This window comes from Pundamilia nyererei, unplaced genomic scaffold, assembly GCF_000239375.1.
Source record: "Pundamilia nyererei isolate P.nyererei 1_Seehausen unplaced genomic scaffold, PunNye1.0 scaffold00355, whole genome shotgun sequence".
Taxonomy (NCBI): Eukaryota; Metazoa; Chordata; class Actinopteri; order Cichliformes; family Cichlidae; genus Pundamilia; species Pundamilia nyererei.
In genome coordinates, this window is record NW_005187756.1 from 170,465 (window position 1) to 188,019 (window position 17,555).

At 40.6% G+C, this 17,555-nt stretch overlaps 1 protein-coding gene across 1 annotated transcript in view; it reads right to left on the bottom strand.

The window, feature by feature from the left end:
• Window positions 1–17,555, bottom strand: part of adarb2 (adenosine deaminase RNA specific B2 (inactive)) — a 77,339-nt gene that overhangs the window by 24,692 nt on the left and 35,092 nt on the right. Inside the window, exon 4 of the mRNA XM_005752384.1 lies at window positions 3,755–3,923. Coding sequence (XP_005752441.1) covers window positions 3,755–3,923 — 169 coding nt within the window. The remainder of the gene's footprint in view (window positions 1–3,754; window positions 3,924–17,555) is intronic.

Sequence of the window (17,555 nt, forward strand, 5' to 3'; positions counted from 1 at the left end):
AAAAAAAGAAAAAACAACAGTCAGGAGCACACTAAACTAAATCTGAGGTTTAAATAAGGCAAGGCTCCCTTAAAATGCTGGGTAACAATGTACTGATCATGTGCACCTGACGTGATACACCTGTGTGTGATTTTAACCATTTTAAATGCGATAACATGTGGGGGTTTCCTAATTCATTCCTCACCAGAAATCACATTCTTTTTAAATTACATTTCACATAAAGTCTTAAAAAGGCTTTTCTTATTTTTTTAATTGTTTAGTTATATTATTTGGATGCCTCAGTATCATTAAAATGTATATTAAATATCCATATGTCCAAATGTATTTTAAAATTTACAGGCTTTCATAGGGTGTCCTAATTTTCTCACATGACTGTATTTCCAAAGAAATATTTACACGTTACCATAGCGACCAGAGAGCATTAAGGGGCAGAGAAGAGGATGTTCCTCTCAATGTTTTTGGCGCATTTCAGGAGGACGCTGCTAATAAAGTTACACAATTACACACTGAATTCACGTTTATTATTATATTTGCAAAATATCACATTTTTGTCTTGGTGGTATCATTTTATTTTGTTGTGTTTATCCGTGACACCTTAAAGGCCGTTCTGTGAAAATATTGTCCGACATTAAACTGGTTGGGCACCGCTGATCTTAATGACTGCAAGGTGCCCAAGTCCCATTGCTAAAATAAACACAAATCATTACCCCTCCACCGCCGTGCTTGACAGTAGCTGATGATGAACTAATCGAGTAGAGTTGATTATCAGCATCTGGCTAGCAAGTATAAAGTAGCATCAAATAGAAATAATCTAGTATTTCTAAAATACTTGATCCATAAGAAAAGATGGCAGCATTTTCTAAATGAAAACAGATTAGTGATAAAACAGCAGGTTCCAATATTGTTTTAGGACAGTTTATGTTTATAAAACACCTTCTGTTAGTCAGGTAAATGCTTATAAACAGGAAATGATCATCTATTTTTTTTTCTTGTGTGTAGGAATAAAGCTGTCATCACTCACATACAGTACTATATAAAAACTATCCCTCATAATGCAAAGCACGACCGCACTCTTTATATAACCTCTCCTCTGTTTCTGATGTCCTTTCACTGAGTGTAAATATGGCAGTTCTGGCATTTTGTTTGGTCGTTTCATTATGAGTTATCTTCCCCATTAGCCATTTTGCTCAGCTGCAAAGTCTCCCTACCTGCCATCCAGCATTGTGCTAAGACAAAAAGTCAGTGCTGTGTATGCAAATATGACATTCAGCCATCTAGACTTCTATCCACTAATCTGATACATCAGCCTTGCAATCGAGCTCCTGGGGGAGCACAAAAACATAATATATGCTCATGCACTGGAGGCAGTTAGGAGTCAAAACTCATCAGGGCTGTCTCGTGATACTGGTGAAAAGCTTGGTGAGTTTGTGTGCACCAGCACGCGCTGTACAGGTAGCAAATGCCCACAAAGTAGATAAAACAGCACCAAAAACAAACAGGCCACTGAGACACGGAGCTGAACCGGTTGAGTGTGTGATAGTATGCTTAGTTAGCTGAAGAGAACAGCGCACATATGGCTCGTTGATTATTGAAAAGTCTCTTGCGAACAAAGCGGTGCTGTTTCCATGGAGCTTATTGCAGAGGAGAGAGCATGCTTTGGCACTGCAGGGGGAGGTCATAACAAAAACATGTAATGCTGTTAAGCATACTGTAATGAGTAATGCAATGTAATGCATTGTTATAGCTGTTAGAGGAGCCTTGGAAACTCAAGTTTGTGAAGCCTACGCAGCATGCTGGCAAGAGTTTAAATTAGCGATTAAAGTGAAGTCACTGCGAGAATGTAAGATATTTCCTCGTGCACTTTGCAGAGACGTTGCTACTACTTTATACTCAATGAAACATATAAATTCTTCATAAAGAATTCAGGCTTTGTTTTATTTTGGTTTGTTGTAGATGCAGTTTTAAATGGATAAAACCTGTAAATCAGTCTTTGTCTAAAATCCCACAATTACAAAGTGATTTTAGACATTCAGACCCTTTGTTGTGCCACTCAATATTATCCTCTAGATGAGTCTCGAAAGGCTTGGATACATTTTAGAAACCCTTATATATGCTGTTCCTGCATTCAGACTGCATGGCAGGAAAAATAAAAAGTCCTGAAACCTCTGTAAATGCCCAGTATGAAGTTATCAAGGCATAAACTGGGGCAAAGATGTAAAAACACTTGTAAAGCTCTGGGTGTTGAGTTCCAAGGAGGTTTCAATAACTGTGAAACTAGGTGTGGAAAAGAAGTTGTGAAATAGTTACTGTGGTTCTTGACTCAAAGTTTCCCATTCGGTGAAATTGTGTAACCAGGAGTCTCAGAAGAAGGAATTTTGAACACTTGTTTGTCTTTTTTGCATTTCTACTTTTCACTCGAGTACACTCAAGAAAGTGAAATTGGACAGTTGCTACATTTACATTTATTCTGCTTTCAAAATAATTTTATGTTTCTATGGTGAATGTAATTAAATTATGTACACTCTGCATGACATTTAACATCTTAACACTAGTTAAATTTATTCTAGTGAGATCATGTGATGCAATCTAGTAGGAGTTGTTAGGTGCCTGGACTCGTGAGATCATGTGACATTTCAAACCACAGGAGAATCAAACATACACACACCAGGTGCATGCTATTGCTCTTTATTGGACCAAAACATGAAGAAAATTCTGTATAAAACCCTGTAATCATAGCTTTCCTACTGTTTTTTTACGTATGGAGTGACAGCTTGGTGGTGTGGTGGTTAGCACCACCTAGTCCTGAGTTCAAATCCACAAACTGGCCACGGCCTTCTGGGTGGAGTTTGCATGTTATCCCTGTATTCGTGTCTCTCTGGGTACATGCAGTTAGTGAGGTTAGGTTAATGATTCTAAATTGCCCATAGATGTGAGTGTTAATAGTTGTACTATATACTTTCTCCCTGCAATAGACTGGTGACCAGTCCAGGTTGTGCCCCACCTCCTGCACCCCCGCGACCCTGATAAGGACAAGTGGAAAAGGGTGGATGGAGTGAGAGCTGTGTCCCAAATCCATTAAATTGGATTTATTGCATCAAATACCTTTGTTGGACTAATGTATTTTGCATGGGTTGAATCAATTAAATTAAATTAAGTTGGACTCCACTGCATTAAATACGTTTATTCATCATTAATTAATTTAGCTGATCCAACTCAGTTAAGTTGGAATATCGGAATTACATAATGCTAAAATAAAGCAATTTAATCACGTGGAAATTCTTTCCATGATTTTTTTTATGTTCATCCAAATAGTTAAAGTGTACTTATTGCACCACTGTGTTAAATGCGCTGCAGCCTCCATGAACTCAGCTCTGCAGCTGCATTTAAAAGCACACTAACATCGACTTTGATTTATGATGAAACTTTGAATAATTCAAGTCTCGCTCGAACCGTTCGGTTTAATCACCTGGATCTAGAGAGATGATTTCACAGGCTGATTGTCATTTTACATTCAGCAATCAGTGGGTCAAACTCCTACAAAGGTAAAAATTCAACTTTCAAGATGAAACAGAAGTTTTCTCTAAGTCGGTGTAATGATCAGCAAAAAAGCTAAAGTTAACCAACTAACTTGTGACAGCAAGTGTTATCTGGCCGTGTCAGGTGCTGAAAGATTTCAAAGCTGTAGCATGTGCACATACGGTGCTCAGGAAATGTCTGTGTGCTTTAAAGATACAGCAGAAGATAAAGCTTTTACCTCACGAAGAGTTCAAGTTGGGAGTAGAGGAAGCGTAGCAAGGCTCGTCGGGCTGTGACTTCAGCGTGACAGTCATTGACTACTTGTCCCTGATCACTCAGATACTCTCCGTTGATGCACTTGGTGCCAGTAGATAACGCCACCACCTGGGCGTGTCTCAGGTCCAGGCCTGTTGAACAAATACAGACAAATGCTCACATTATTGCGGTTGTCATACGTTCCATTGACTACATTGATTCCTCAATCAATAAGCTTAATAGTAACCCTTAATATCAACAGCATGTCCTTTCTCACCTTTCGATCCGTAGGAGGCATTTTATCATTATTAAGAAAAAACGGTCGAACATGCACATCTCTGCTTTGATCTGACAAAGCAAAAGAGTGCCCTGCATGGTTTCCTTTAATCGCCCAATGATTATCAATTAAAAAAGCAAAAAAAGAATAGTAAAATAAATCCTATTTGCCCTGAAAGATGACAAATGACGAGAATAAATAAGAGAGTTCCTCTGTGGCAATTTGCCAGCAAAGAAAACCAATCACAAAGGACACATCCACATCCACAGAGCCTACAAGGCTCCTACAGACGAAATCAAGGAAGACTAGTCACTACAGAAACTATTTTACAACAAAGTTTTAATCTTTACATACCCACCCTTTAGAAATCTGCACTGTAAAAAGGGCATAAAGCACGGCATCTTCCCTGGTTAACAAGCTGCAAACTGAAAAAGACATTTCAGTCTCATCATTCCTGTTTCCTACTCATTTGCATTGATGTTAAGCTATCATTGGGTCACTGCAACAACATTAGCTTGTTGTGCAAGTCATCATGTTGACAGAGAACAAAACAGAGTAGGTGTGCTTCCCGTACATGCCCTCTTATTTACTGATAAACCAGTAACAGCAATGATATGGCCAATTCAGATGTTTCACCCTATGCTGTCTAGCATGATGATATTACTTGTAAATATGTAGCGGCTAAAAACTTTAAAATCTACCTAGCTAGCAAGTATATTTAAATACAGTATACTGCTACTCATTTTGGTTAACTCTAGGAGTTATCTCTATTTTCAAAACAAGCAGCTACATCTGTCAGTGTTTTTATAGAAATGGAGTTTGCAGGTTAGCAGTCCAGACAGCAAGGAAGAAATCTGCTGTATCCAGAATCTGGTTTTAAAAGTGCTAAAAAGCAACAGCATGATCTTATATAAAATTAACAGTAAAGTGGAAGATTCATATTCTAACTCACTCTGTTTGGGATAATATGGCACAAAAGAGAGGTCACCCAAACAGAATTCCCAATAGCCACAAGAGAGATCAAAAAGCCATCCTGTCTCATGTTGGTTTTCCTTGAACAAAAAAGGAGCCTTTTCCTAAGTAAGGATTCAGGCCAGTGCAGGGCCATGTGACTGACTGACAGATAGACAGAGGTGGTGCAGAGGAATGGGGGAGGAGGGCAAGTGGGGGTGGGGGGCGCTGGATCAGCACGTTCACGGCTTGCCATTCCTTCCTTTCTGCCACAAATCTCTCCCATCGCCTCTGAAAGTCAGGCTTCGCTGGCTTCTGGCAGACCTGCAGGCATCGCCGGACCGGCACATGAGCTTTTATCAGCCTCGGCCCAGATGGCACTGCAGCGTTAGAGTCCTGACACCTTCAGTGATGAGGAGAAGGAAGGAGGGCAGGGGAGGAAAAAAGAAAGGCTGAACGGGAGAGGAGGGTGCATGACTGTGTGTGTGTGTGTGTGTGTGTGTGTGTGTGTGTGTGTGTGGGGGGGGCAGTTATAGAAAAAATAGACCAGTAAAGACGAAAGGAAAAGTCTAGGGTAAAATTAAACTTTTACTCTTGAAAGTAGAATACCTGAAAATAAGTATTTGGCTTAAAAACTGAATGCATTAAAAAAATGTATTTAAATATCGTTGAATGTGCTTTTTTTATTTGTATCTATCTGTGGCAGTAGCCACAGTTTTCAATATATTTATAACATTTTCTTGGAAGCAAAACAAGTTCTAAAGTCATTGTTGACATATTATCACATTTTAGGTTAGCACATTTGAGGTCTTAGGTAAACAGCTGTTTATTTATGCAACTAACAGATACTTAGCAGCATTATTCACTGGGCCATGTGAATAAGTCCAATATTTACTCTGTTTATTGCTTATTTATACACTGAGAAGGCATAACATTACGATCACTGACAGGTGAAGTGAATAACACTGATTATCTCTTCATGATGCCACCTGTTAGTGGGTGGGATATCGGGTTGCTGACCCCGTCCCCTGCGGAACAATGCCAAGAATGGACATGTGAGAACTGGACATGAGCAACAGAGGAAGTTTTCCTGGCTTGACAAATTACCTGGGGAACACCTGGCACCAAGATGCCAGACTATGGGAAGATGGCAACTCAGCAGAGGTGTGATGCTTTGGGCAATGTTCTGCTGGAAAACCTTGGGTCCTGCCAACCATGTTGATGTTACTTTGACACGCACCACCTACCTAAGTATTGCTGCAAACCGTGCACACACTTTAATGGAAACGGTATTCTCTGATGGCTGTGGCGTCTTTCAGCAGGATAATGCACCCTGCCTCGAAGCAAAAATGGTTCAGGAAAGCACAACGAGTCTGAGGTGTTGGCTTGGCCTACAAATTCCCCAGATCTCAAACCAGTCAAGCATCTGTGGGATGATACTTTAAGTCCACTTCCATAACTTAAAAATTAGATTCCACAATACACTTTTAGGGTTGCATTGGAGTCCATGCCTCGATGGATCAGGGCTGTTTTGGTGACAAAAGGGGGACCAGCACAAAAAGTTATGCCTGATCAGTGTATATTTCAGCTGCTCAGAGATAAAAAGACAATGACGCCTGTTCAGTTTACTGCTCACAAAAAACAAGCTCTTTTGTGTAAACTGGTCATTAACATAATTTGGTGTGTGTAGTTTCAGAAACACATAATCCTGTGCAATTTGATGTAATCATACCTCAGTTTTCCTTGAAAAAGGTAGGTTTAAAATTCTGCACTATTCCAGTACAGTATGAAGACTGTACAATCCTAAGAAAAACAGTATTGTGAGTTCAGCCATTGACATTCCCTGTAAGCAATGCAGTCCAACCCTTTCTCAGTGATAAAGCAAGTTCAAAAAGGTAACAGACTCTCCCAATTTCATTCTCCTGCTTTTCCTTGCCGTTCCACTTTGCGATTGTTTAGATCAATTTTGCAGTGGATAATTTCTGCAGCGCTGCTTGCTACCCTCCCATGAAATTGGCACTGAGGTTGCCTTCAGTTTGCAGGAGAAAGAAGAGGAGGGGGAGGACGAGAAATGAATGAAAGAGAGGGAGAGAGAAAGTGGGAGAGGCAGGCAGAGAGCCCACAGGCAGTATGCTGTTTTTAAACCAGGAATAATCAGCTGCATCTCACAAGTACAAAAAGAGATGGTCGAAAGGATCGAGGTAGAGTAGAGTCAAAGGCCTGAGGCTTCACACAAATACATCTGTTGATTACTGGGGATTCAAAGATGTCACACCTCGGGATAACAGCACTTTCAAAAAGCATGTACATCAGAGCGAGACCTGGAACTGCTCATTATAGCAGCTGCACTACACTAGTCAGTGCCTGTCAGAGCCCTTTAACTGGAAAACAAAGCTCACACCGCCTCACTATAGCAACCCAGAAGGTAAACAAACTTTTTGACGCCACATAGAGCTTAGACTCCCCCCCCCCCCCTCCCTTCTGCAAAGCCCTCGGTACATACAGGTATGTTTTTTTAATGGTATTGTGATTACTGCTCCTGAACCTGACTTAGCCTACATGGAGGAAAAAGTGAGGTAGGAGGAGTGGTAATAATCAAGCAAAGCAGTGCAATTTCCCTGTCAAGAATTAAAGGGAATGTGCGCAGGCCTGCCAGGTCAAAGTGCGGGAAAATTGCACTCATATTCAAGTGATTGGCACCCAGACAAATCATATTCATGATTATTACTGGCGTCGTTTGAGGTCAAGTTGGGCAGTTTAACTTATTTGACTGAACACTGTGGTCAGCTGTGTGGCATATCACTGCTTCGTGTGTCACAAAATGGCTCGAGTGCTGTTAAAGTGAGTTAATTTCATTGGTCTTGATTGGTGTCAGTACCCGTGACTAAAATGTTCCTTTTCCTAATGACCTCGTGACTTCGAGTGTGCCACAAAACTGTTCTGCACATGCAAATTGTGCACCATTAACTACTTGTTTGGGCCACTTTGGCCGGTGCCTCCTTCAACAAAGCAGAACATTAAGTTCTTCTACTGTATCTGAAGTAAAGACTAAAGAGACAGAGCTTACAGTCTCCAATGAGCAGGAGCTCTTTCGCCACAAAAGGAAATCAAAAGTGAGGCACTTTTTTATGCTGAACCAGGTTGTTTTATTCTTACATCTCAAAGTAAGTCAACACATTTATCAAAAAGCTACTGTATGCACTTCCTGAGTGTTTATGCTTAATGCTGCATTACTTTCAACCTACAATATGGTCCATTCCACTTGGGTCTGTCTCCATGTTGGAAAAATGGCCCCTCACCACCAGGCTGCATCACACTACATTACACAGCACTGCGGCAGACTGCGGGGCAGTTGTTTAGGCTCTTAAATGGCACATCTTCACTAAATTCACATTTTGCTTTACGAGGGCAGGACTGTGTTTAAAAGAGACTGGAAAACAGCGTGGTTCAGTCAGGTCATCGGCGCCAACAGTGACACACACGGGGAAAAAAACAAGCTTGCAGTTTCACTCAGCGTATAGGTGCAGAGCTGCGATATAGACTTTTCCGTACACCAAAGTGTTTTCTGCCAGCTGAAAATCCAGAGTGTGTTGGAGGCAAAGCGTTTTTGTTTTTTTAGCTTTGGCACTTTTGTTGCTATGAGGCGGAATAAGTAGCATGTGGCTGACTCCAGTTGAGTCCAGCTTGATTGGCAGACCAACAATGAAGAAAATATTCCTTTAAGCATCATTTTTTTCCATCAACATTGTGATTTTGGAGATTTCATTTGGTATGGGCTCGAATACTCAGGGAGCTGCTGTACTGTAGCTAATAACACCAGGAGAAGTAAGATGTGACAGGTGGTTAGCGTAATGTTTGTTCATTGTTTTAGAGGAGTTTAAAAGTACACAGCTCTGATGGTATGATTACTCCCTGCAGTATTCTCCTAAACGATACAGACAAACGCCCACATCAGCGCTGGTTCAGGAGTAGAAGCCGTTGAAATTGGGTCAACGAAAAGTTCTTCTACCAAAGAAAATAATTAAAGATAAATAAAATAAAGACAAAAACTAAAAATTCAATCACACTCCACTTTTAAATGTGTTAACCACCTGATTTGAAAACTTTTATTTTAAAAGTACATTGAACGAATTAAACGTTCTGACTTCCTCCTCACATCTATTACACTGGTTCTGTCATGGGCTGTTTCTTTTCATCCAGCATTTTGAGTTTCATGCCTTTTTGAATTATGACGTTCTTGTTTGTATACTTTAGGCTTCAGTCAGTTCTGGTGATATTGAGTTCTGTTTCCCTATTTAGTTCTTGTCTGTTTAGGTTCCTCCCATGTCTGTTTTCCCCACTATGTTAGTTATAGTGTCGTGTCTTCAGTGTGCAAGTGTGTAATGTCCCCGGTGTTAGTCTCCCTCGCCCCCTTGTGTGTTTCAGTATGTCTTTGTCCTCTTTGTGTCTGTGTTTCTGTGCATGTGTCTTCCCAGTTTATGTCTCCATGTTTTCTGTTTTATTTTGAAAATCTTGTGTTCCGTGTTCAGTGTGTTTAGTTTTGCTTCCCATGTGGCGTCATGTTAATTTGCATCAGCTGTGTTCCCCGTGTGTTTCCACTTCCTAATCAATGTTGTGCGTATTTATGTGGTCTGCTGTCATTCATTCTTTGTCAGGTTGTCTTTTATGCATCCAGTTTAAACATTTTTAGGCACTTAGTTTAATGAATAGTCCTTCTTTCAGTTCACAATATTCAGATCATTTTAATTCTTAATTCTTTTAAACTGGGCAAGTGTAGCAAAAACAATGTCCAATGTGCAAAACGACAATAGGAAAATGACCCTACTTCCTGTTTCATCTTTGACCTCAATAATACTTTTAAAACTAATAATTAAGACCATTCAATCTCATTTAAAGTAGTATGATGTTAACTTTGTAAGTTAGCTTGAAACAGGTGTTAAAGCAGGACATGATTTATTGCAGCCATTCCCAGAATTTAAAATGCTATCATCTAATTTGAAATCTAAAAATCTTTTACATTGCATCAACACCTCTAATTGCACAACAGAGAGTTTTAAAGTTTGTGCTTTCACTCTAACCGATGAACCATCGAGGCCAGATTAACCCTTCTTTAAACGTTAATATGATAGTTTAATGAATTAAGAAGCTAATTTGCTGATATCCTGCAGCTAAAATAAATGGCTCTTCCAAACTGTTCTAACTAATTTATTTGTAAAAGAAATGTTCTTATTACACCTTGTCCCAATCCTAATGCAAGTTCTGGTCTGAGGCCAGTGCTTTTTGATAAACCAGTAATCAGGAGTGTTTATTGCACACTTAATAGGTAGTTTAAGGAAGTACGTACAGAAATGTGGTGATTTAAATACTGTCCCTATACTGGTTTATTCTCCCCTACAATGACTGAGCAGATTTCTTGTTGGATGAATGGATTAAAGTAAAGCCAAGTTGATTTCAGTCGAAAAATGTTCTTATCCTAGAGAGTCGACTAATCAATAATCGCTTTGTAAGAAATGCAAGTAAGCAAAAGTGACAATGAAATATAATGAAAACTTTGGCATCAACAGAAAGTATCAAAAATCAATCTGTACTTTTAGTTCAATTAAAACATTTAAAGGAAAAACTTCACTTTCTCTGTAACAGAGGGTTTGTAAAGTGCTGTAGTGTTATTTTTGGAGTACAGGATCTGAATACTCGTCTGCTGGAGTTCCTAAATAAACCTGCTGAAACCTAAACCGACTGTCAGCGAGCTGCTGTGAATTATTCCCGGAAATATAAGACTTCAACAAAGAAAGCTATTACATGTTTGAAGTGAAAAGTGAGCACAAATTGCTGAGGATACTTTACAGGCAATAACTATAAGAAACCACAGGGAGTGACATGACCGTGAACTTTGCAATGATCCATTATTATACATGCCAGCTGCAACTCAAAGACACTGGAAAGCGATTATCAGAATCCCTTTATTCTCTATGGTTATAAAACAGGGAAAATGTTTCTTAATAAGCCACCCATTATCTCTGAGCACCATAACGCAGACGTTAAAACATTTTTTTCTGAAGCAGACTAAGCTCTCAAGGTCAACTTTTAGTCAACTCATTTATATGCCATTTAGGTTGTGCTTCATGAATCCTATCTATCATGTGTTCTTTCATCACAAGATGTTGGGTGATTACGCTGAATGTCATCCAAACCGTGTCGTCTGAATCGCAGCAAATCTCTGAAAATGCTCAGCAGCAGGGGAGAGGAAAAGGAAAAAACACGCACACACACAACTTGGCAAGAGTAGAGAACGCACCCTGTTGAATCTTTATTAGCTTTAACAGGAAATCGCTCTCAACACATAAGGCTGTCTTTGTGGAACGCTGCTGGAGCTCTCAAATTCTCGTTGCCGCAACAAATCCCGCGTGCATCTCTGCTCTGTTGTCGGACGTGATTGTTAAATGTTAAAATTTGCAACATCCATAAAACCAGATTAGGAGTAGAGAAATCCTTATTTGAAAATGGATGCGGAGACTTCGAACCATAGCTTAACTTACACTTGTAATTAACTTGCTTGAAACCCTTTGCTATCGTCTCTTCTCTCGGTCCCTGGGGTAAGCCTCGGAGGACGGCTTTCTCACTCCATCCCAACAAACAAATTTGAAGAAAGAAGAAAGGAGGAAAAGGGTGTGCTTCTTTTTTAGCATCTTTCTATGAGCGCTGTTTACCATCACCAGACAGCTGATGCGATTCAGATTGATTCAAATGAGATTTTCCACACTTTCTGACGATGCGTTCTGGCACTTTATTTTGGTAGTCGTCTCACAACTCTCAGCCTGGTGGTGAGGCTAATCTCACTCAGGTTGAAGCTCAAATGTCTCGGTGGGACTCCTGCAAGGGCGGGGGAGGAGGGTTCGCTCTCTGTCTATGGTTAAAAGACGGACCCTGATTAATATTCTCGAGGCAAAAGCCACGGAGACATGGAGAGAGGCAGAAAAGGAGGGCGGGGTGCAGAACAGGACTCCCCAGTGTTCCTGTCAAGTTTGGTGTCTGACTGCACAGATTCTGGCCACCACACTGCTGCCGCCGCCGCCTTACTGCGAATACTCGGCAGCCCTATGTCTGGATCTTTGAAGATAATGTGTGCTATTAATAAACAAACAGAAGCAATTACTGGGAGGGAGAGGAGAGGGTTTGGATTAGGTCAGGACGAGCGCCGGCCTCACTTTAGTCTAAACTGATGAGCTGCTGCACTCCAAAGACAGTTGAGATACCAATCCCTTCTCGCTGACCCCTGCACCCCCACAGCCTGCAGCCACAGAGCCAGATAAGACACCTGTGTGTGTCTGTGTGTGTGTGTAGTCATTTTTTATATTACAGTAGATCCCAGAGAGAGCAAAGGCCCTGTGTTTCGTACCATGACTTTTACTATATATCTTCTCATATAGCATTGCTGCATAAGTTATTTATCTCAATTTACGTGTGCCTTTCATTTCTTGGGGTGGAGGTTATTGTTTTATTTACTGATATGTGAAGAAAATATGTCAAAATTTGGCTCATTCTTTTTTTTAAAAAAGTTATTAATTGATCCATTACTTTTTTTTATGATTTTTTATCTTTAAATGATAAAAAAACACCCCAAAACAAAACAGAAAACAGAGTCTGTTACAGGTTAGGTTAGGTCAGAGGTCGGCAATCCTGGGCACGTGTGCCACAGTTGGCACGCAAAGGGTTAACTGATGGCACGACCATAGCTGGACTGGCCATCGGTCATAGCGGGCATTTGCTTGATGGGCCGATGATTTTTATTTTTGTAATGGTATAAACAATGAAAGGTGGTGGATTGGCCAGATGCTGGCTGATGTGTAAAAATAACTCAGTTGTTTGGTGGTGGCTATGGCGGAGCTTCCACAGATTCAGTAAAATTAACAAGTGGTGGAGGCCAGCAGGTGGATGAGGGAGAGGGGAGGCAGGACGAGGAGAGACCCGAGGCAGCCGCCGGTCCGAGTGTCAGGTGAACTGAACTTCAGGTAAGAAGTTATGACCTGCAGTCTGTCTGGGTCAGATATAAACCAAGTTTAGGTGGAGTTTATTTTCGTTGTGCTGACTTTTCACAGTCAGTTACAATAACTCGTACTGCGTGAGCTAGCATGACGGAGTTTCTATACAGCTGGGTGGGTGCTATGATGTTACTGATAGTGAACTTTTTATTCATAAGGTTAGTAGAGTTGCCAGCCGTCCCGTAAAAAGACGGAATCGTCCCTCATTCAGAGAAAATATTATGCGTTTCGTGTTGAGCTGAGAAGAGACGCAGTTTGTCCGTACTTCAGCTAGAATGGAAAAAGAAACAAAGGTGGATTTATTCTGTCGTTACGCTGCACAGCTGCCTCTTCTTCTCTCATTCTCTCCCCTCTCTCTCCTGTTGCTACTTTAATCATGAAACTGATCAATGATCAGCTGATCATCTTTCTCTCTTGTTTGTTTATCGCCCACTTTGCGCCAGAAAGAGGAAACCAGCAGATGTCGCACTAAACAACAGCAGCACATTTAAGCTTGATCAGCTGTTGTTAGAATTTATTTAATATTAATTTCTAGTGTCAGCTGAGGTTTGCTGGAGCCACAGCTGTAATGCTGCTGGTCAGGATGTCAGTTTGTATACCTGGTGAGAGGGAAACATGAAGATGAAACCAGGAGATGTCCTTACTGAATCATCAGAGCTGAACAGGTGATGGAGAAACAGGTTTACCTTTTAGGTGACATGAATGAGTTGAAGGGAAGTTATGAACTGTTTATGAACTGTATTTGGCTCTACATATCTGTGTGAGCAGATTTTCTCTCACATGAGTCCTCAGGTAGCCCTCTGAATGCTGGACACTTGGAGACCTGTGTTTCTGAATGGGAGACCAGAGATCCCATTAACATGTGTATCTCTGTATTAACAGATATGCCATATTGGCCCAGTTTATTTTGCTTATCATTGTTGTGAGGAGACCATAAATAGCATTTGTATTTTCTGTTGTACAGTTCATTTGCTGTTCTTGTTATGGATAAAAAGTGTCTTTTTTTGTTTCAAAATAGCTGATAACTATTCACTGATAGCTGCCAACATCTGCAAACAAATATAATTCTATAAAGTGGTTCTATATATTGTGTAACTGTTCATATAGAGCGTTTTTTTTGCTAATGCAATCATATGGCACACTGACTTCTGAGGAAATTTTAAATGGCACTCGCCATCAGAAAGGTTGCCGACCCCTGGGTTAGGTTGTCTTACCCTGCTCTCAGACTGTATAATGGAAATTCAGAATTTTCCACCTTTAAATAAAAAAGGTTAACAAAGTTTAAATTGAATTGTTACACAAAGGTTGTTTAACGATCTTGTGTGTGTGTGTGTTTGGAATGATAAGGGATGAAAAGGTTAGCTGTACAGACACTGTCCTGTGTGCCTTCATCTTATCTATTGTGAGGTCTTTCTAGAGTACCAATGAACAAAAGGTCTCAGTGATAAACTGGTCAGCTTCCCTGGTGTTTCAAAATCTCCTGTCTGACTGAAAAAACACCAGCTAGCTACCTAGCTAGCTAGCCAGCTAGCTACTGACATTAAATTTACATCACATCTGTGGTCAAAAGCAATGTTCCCTCTAATTTTTCATGTGTCTGAGCGAACACACAAACTCCCTGAGCGCTCCCTTGGACCACTGTGAGCAACAGCAGACGTGTGCACTGTGGTCACGCCAGCATCGAATCCATCCAAGTTACATGGTTTATTAAAATAATCAAATTACAGCATTTATGTTAGACTACTTTTAATTAACTGCTTTAGCCCACTTACAGTGAAAATTTAAATAAATCTTGTTCGTGACCTGTGTAGTATGTTAACACTACTGGAAGTAAAAATAACTTGAACTCCAATTTTGAAAACACAACTTTCTTTTTTCTTTTCTTTTATAAAGCTCTGACCTGTATTATGAGTCTGAGTCTGTGGTCTGGGAGAGAGTCCTGTAACTCTCTGTCTGCAAAATACAGTATATAAAGACCAATGTTGGGCAATTAATTATATAGTTACTTCTTCAAAAAAGTAACTGAGTTATGCAAACAACAAAGTTTTTTGCAGCTGTTTACCTAAAAATGCAGCCAAGGCGTTTTTTTAAATAAACATTTCAAACTATTTACAGAACAATCAGCTGTTCTGCATCAAATTTGATGCCACACAAATTATTTGTGCCACTACAAAAAATAATTTCTGTCCACTATGAGATAAAGGAGAACAACAGCCTGATACCTGCAGGCCTGAGAACAGGAGATGTGTCACTGCTGTAACACCTGTAACATTTAGCAGTCGCCTCATTGTTCTGACACACACAACAAAACTATTGACTACACTACACACTAACTACACAAGATTTGCGCTAAACGTCGCAAATCTCTCACATCTCAAAACACGCCGTCACTCCTAAAACTTCCTCCCGTTTCTTAACAACTAAATGCCATGTTTTGATTGGTCGACATGGTACATTTTTCGACCAATGGGAAAGGGTGGGGGGTGTTTTGGTTTCATCTTTGCTCACAGGCGGAGAGTGCTTTCGAACGTTTTTTTCTTATAAAACGCTGTTTTTACCGTTTCTCCACGCAGTAAATATAAACAACGACAGTATTGAGGAAGAAAAACAAACACTGCATATATTTTTTTTTATCACAAATCTGGTTTTACGTGGCCTATCAACACAATTTAAGAACTGGTATGAAGTCCATACTTTTTCCATCAATTGTTCCATCTGTCCTGCTCACATCTCCAATGGTTGTCCACATTGTCATTAACGTGGCTTCACTCCACATCAGCCACGCCGCTTTGCTAGTTAAAACACCGGTGTTGGCACATAAGGACGCTGTCATAGCCTGTCAACGACGTGGATTAGCTGCGCATATGCGTGAATGTGAATCACGTGATTGGCTGGACTATGGGATAAGGTGGCATCGTTCTAATCCCACTCTGGAGCAACCAGTCAATCACTGACTAACACTGCAAAACAGAATTGTTAACGTATTTACTTTAATTTCAATTCAGGTTAGAACTTTTTTTTGTGCGCAACGCAGATTTTTTCTGCGCAGAGACCGTGCCAGCAGTGCGCACGAACGCAGCTTAGAGGGAACATTGGTCACAAGCCACAGGTGGTAGTTGTTGTGCTGCTGCTGAGTTTTGACGGGTTTTAACGACTTCTCCTCCTGTGTGGAGGATGTGGAGGTTTAGTCTGAGTGGAGACACCTACTGTTCAGGAGAATACTAACCTTGTAAAAATAATGCTAACAAGGTTAGCATAAATTAAACGGGGCCTTAACTGCAACAGCTAACAGCTAAAGCTAGCATATCCCAACAACAATTTTCAGTAACAGACAATGACACACAAGCTAACAGCAGAAATGCACACCATCAGATAACAGCTAGGAACGTTCAACACAAAGGTCTTTGGTGCGATTAACCTTACATTTATGTAACGCAGTTATAGTTTCTCTTATAAACAGGGGTGCACATAAGTGGTCTGCAGGTGCGCATTTGCTGTTAAAATAAAAGACATGCGCCAGATATGAAGTTGCAACGTGCGTTTGCGTACATATAAAAAGCATTGTTTTTGTCCGCTAGAGTGGGATTTTCACAGCATATTCTGCACCACATCTCTGTGCGTTCATCATTTGTTTGAAGCCAGCTCACTTCCTGCAACCACTTTTCCGAGAACACGCGCTTCTTTTGCGGTTAGGACTTCTTCTGACATTTCTTTGGAGGTGGAGGAACACCAAAGTAATTGCTTAAAGGAGCTTGCTTCTTCGACATCTTTAAGTTCTAAACAAATGTCCGTCCTCCTCCAGAGAATCTTATGTACGCAAACGCGCGTTGCAACTTCTTATGTGGTTAGCATCTTTTATTTTGACAGCGAATGCGCACCTGCGGACCACTTTTGTGCACCCCTGCTTATAAAAAACAGATTTAGAAACCTGACAGCTTACTTCGTATAAACTTAATGCGAGATCATCCTGGCGTGGATGTGTGCCATGCAACTCTATAGAATTATTATAAGTGATGTGGAGTGCGTGTGGAATATGCTGAAGCAGAAATAACACACGTCTGTGTGTGGGAGGCCCCGATCGACTACAACAAACAGCACTCCTGTAAGACAAAGATGTAGTCATGTAAATGGAACTCATTGTTTCACACTTTAGGAGAAAAGCAGATTGAAGCCTCCTCCTACTTACTGTTCCTTCACTGAGTCACTCCGTCAGGTTTCAGATTAAGGTGATCTAGTTAAAATTCCCACTATGACATCTGGAACTCCTGTCAAAGCTCCATGAGCACTGAAAGTCCAGTATGCAGTGAGGATGACTGACACTCACTACCATGTCTCATTCTCCTCAGAGATTCTAAGCAGTCAATAATTCATCAGGAAGGTATACTCTCATGTAAGGGTGCAAGGTACAGCATGGAGTGGAAACTTTCTCCCTCTTCCCACCCTCAGTTTGTCATTTCTTTCTCAACCTACAGACAGTCCCTTCCCCATCTCTTCCTTGTTCTCCCTCCTTCACTCAC